Here is a 2,192-nt window from a genome sequence, read left to right as displayed (position 1 = left end):
AGGACAATACCATGACATCCAACAAGAAACATGTATTACCCAAAACTTACTTTCTTGGTTGAATTTTCATGACTGTTATTCCTGTTTCCTGATCCCCATTCAACAGAGCATGTATGATGGGTGCTGCACCTCTCCATCTCGGAAGTAACGAGCCATGCACATTCAGGATCCCTCTAATGACAATAGTTCAAATTACCTATTAAACATATTCTGTACAATTCATTATGAAACAGCTGTTAAAGCATCATAAAGAACAATGACTTAGAACTTAGAAGACTTACAGAGGAAATGCATTTATAATTGATGCTGGTAGCAGGTGTCCAAATGAAACAACAACTCCAATATCATAGGCCTCAGGAGGTACCACCACAGGCCAGGTCTTCAGTGCCAGCCCCTCACTTCGACAGTAGCGACTCACTGCAGGAACAATTTTCTTCAGAGACACTGACACTACTTCAAGCTTCCCTATTAAGCCACTGAAATATATAGGGAAATTAGTCCCTTAAGTTATATTTTCACATAATATTCATTTGCATTATACTAACCTACTGTTTTTCAAAAATGAAGTTACTATCTCTGTAAGATAACACAAGTTTTGTTATATTACCCATAACATTACCCATGTACTAAATATGCTTACCTCTCGCTCTTTTGCTCATTGTGGAGGGCGACAAGGCTTTCTAGAGCAAACTCATCTGTTCCAAAAAACATAATATCCCAAGGCGGTTTTCTCTCTTCCAAAATTCTGTCCTTGATTTCGACATTCCATTTCCCGTGTTCACTATGAATCGGTCTTCCATAACATGTCCAGTATCTTTTTGAAGTGTATGTCAGCCTCGAATACTTAAATCCAACAACGCCGATCGCATCACTTAACAGGAAAAGCCTATGTCCTAGATTAACTAACATGTTAATGGTTTCTGTAATCCGCCACTAAGAAAAAAAAAGTTAAAATTTAATTCGTCTGCGGCTCCTGCCGCAATGTTTACCCGGCCATTCGTTCGCATAATTCGTTCGCAAATGAAAACCGTGCATGCGACTTCTGACTCAGATGGGCTACTATTCCGTAATCCATTAATTATCAATGGCTCACTCATTTGTCATACAGATAGCATTTCTGGAAAAGAATGCACATTAATAAAGTGTATAAACTCGGCTGAAACTACTGAATACGGATTAGTAACTAGGACTATTACCCGCAACTGTACCTTGACATTTTTTGCCTAATGTTCTCTGCCAGTACTGCAAACATTTCGCAATAACGGACATTTTTTTTACGAACTTACCAGTATAGGTATATATAAAGTAACTGTCCTTTCGGCTGCTCCACAACGGGTCGTCCGTTTCCATTTCGCTAGCCCTCTGCCCTTATCTGTTACACCAACCGGTGTCTGCATGTCCTCGCTCATCCCATCCAGGAACCTCATTTGCAGCCTTCCTCTCCTCTCCCTGTCTGAGGGATATATCCTCAGCATCTTTTTCCCGCATCACTCCTCTGTCTATGCCCAATCCATCTCAACCTCGCCTCAGACTTCTTCTGACTGTTCTGCCTGAGTTATCCTCCCAGTATATTCCTAATCCTTTCGATCTTCGCCATTCACGATGAAATTGTGGAGTCTGCTACCTTCAGCTCCGCCTCCTGTCTTACTATACACAAAGTCAAATATCATAGTTCATAGAGTCTCTTGTCTGATCTCGTCCGCCAACCTGTCCCTCACCATTGCAAGCAAGAAAGAGCTATGCCGATTCTTGATGCAGCCCGAAACCCACCTTGTACTGTACCAGTCTGCCATTCCTACCGTCCATTTCTAGCGCAAATCTCGTGCCTATTACACTGTTCTCTTACACCCTTACAAACTCCTACCTGTTATAAACTTTCTCTAAATCCACTTACTCACACTGCAGCTCCTTCTGGGGTCCTCTGTACTTGTACTTAAATAAATGAATATAGTGTTTTTTCGCATTAAACATATTGCTGTTCACAAATTACCACGCATTACTGTCAGCACAGCTCTCTCTTTCTCCTCTCTCCCATAGGTTCTTGCTGTGGTTTATCAACTTAATAGTATAGGCTGAGAGTTTAATAAAGCATGTCATCCGCAGAGGTTGACATCAATTTATAGAATGTACATCAGCACTGTTCTTTGAGTGAAAGCATTAACACTATATCTCTGAACTTCAAAAGACTACAG

General features: G+C 40.9%; 1 protein-coding gene across 1 annotated transcript in view; it reads right to left on the bottom strand.

The window, feature by feature from the left end:
• LOC119586177 (methionyl-tRNA formyltransferase, mitochondrial-like) overlaps positions 1 to 1,028 on the bottom strand; it is a 2,477-nt gene extending 1,449 nt beyond the window's left edge. Inside the window, exons 1-3 of the mRNA XM_037934879.1 lie at positions 641 to 1,028; positions 282 to 476; positions 51 to 173 (exon numbers count right to left, since the gene is read on the bottom strand). Coding sequence (XP_037790807.1) covers positions 51 to 173; positions 282 to 476; positions 641 to 909 — 587 coding nt within the window. The 5' untranslated portion in view covers positions 910 to 1,028. The remainder of the gene's footprint in view (positions 1 to 50; positions 174 to 281; positions 477 to 640) is intronic.
• Positions 1,029 to 2,192: the final 1,164 nt, after the last annotated feature.

The sequence above is a fragment of the Penaeus monodon genome, chromosome 21 (assembly GCF_015228065.2).
Source record: "Penaeus monodon isolate SGIC_2016 chromosome 21, NSTDA_Pmon_1, whole genome shotgun sequence".
In the NCBI taxonomy this organism is placed as follows: Eukaryota; Metazoa; Arthropoda; class Malacostraca; order Decapoda; family Penaeidae; genus Penaeus; species Penaeus monodon.
The sequence above is the reverse complement of the archived record's forward strand: the minus strand, read 5'-3'. Positions and strand labels throughout refer to the sequence as shown.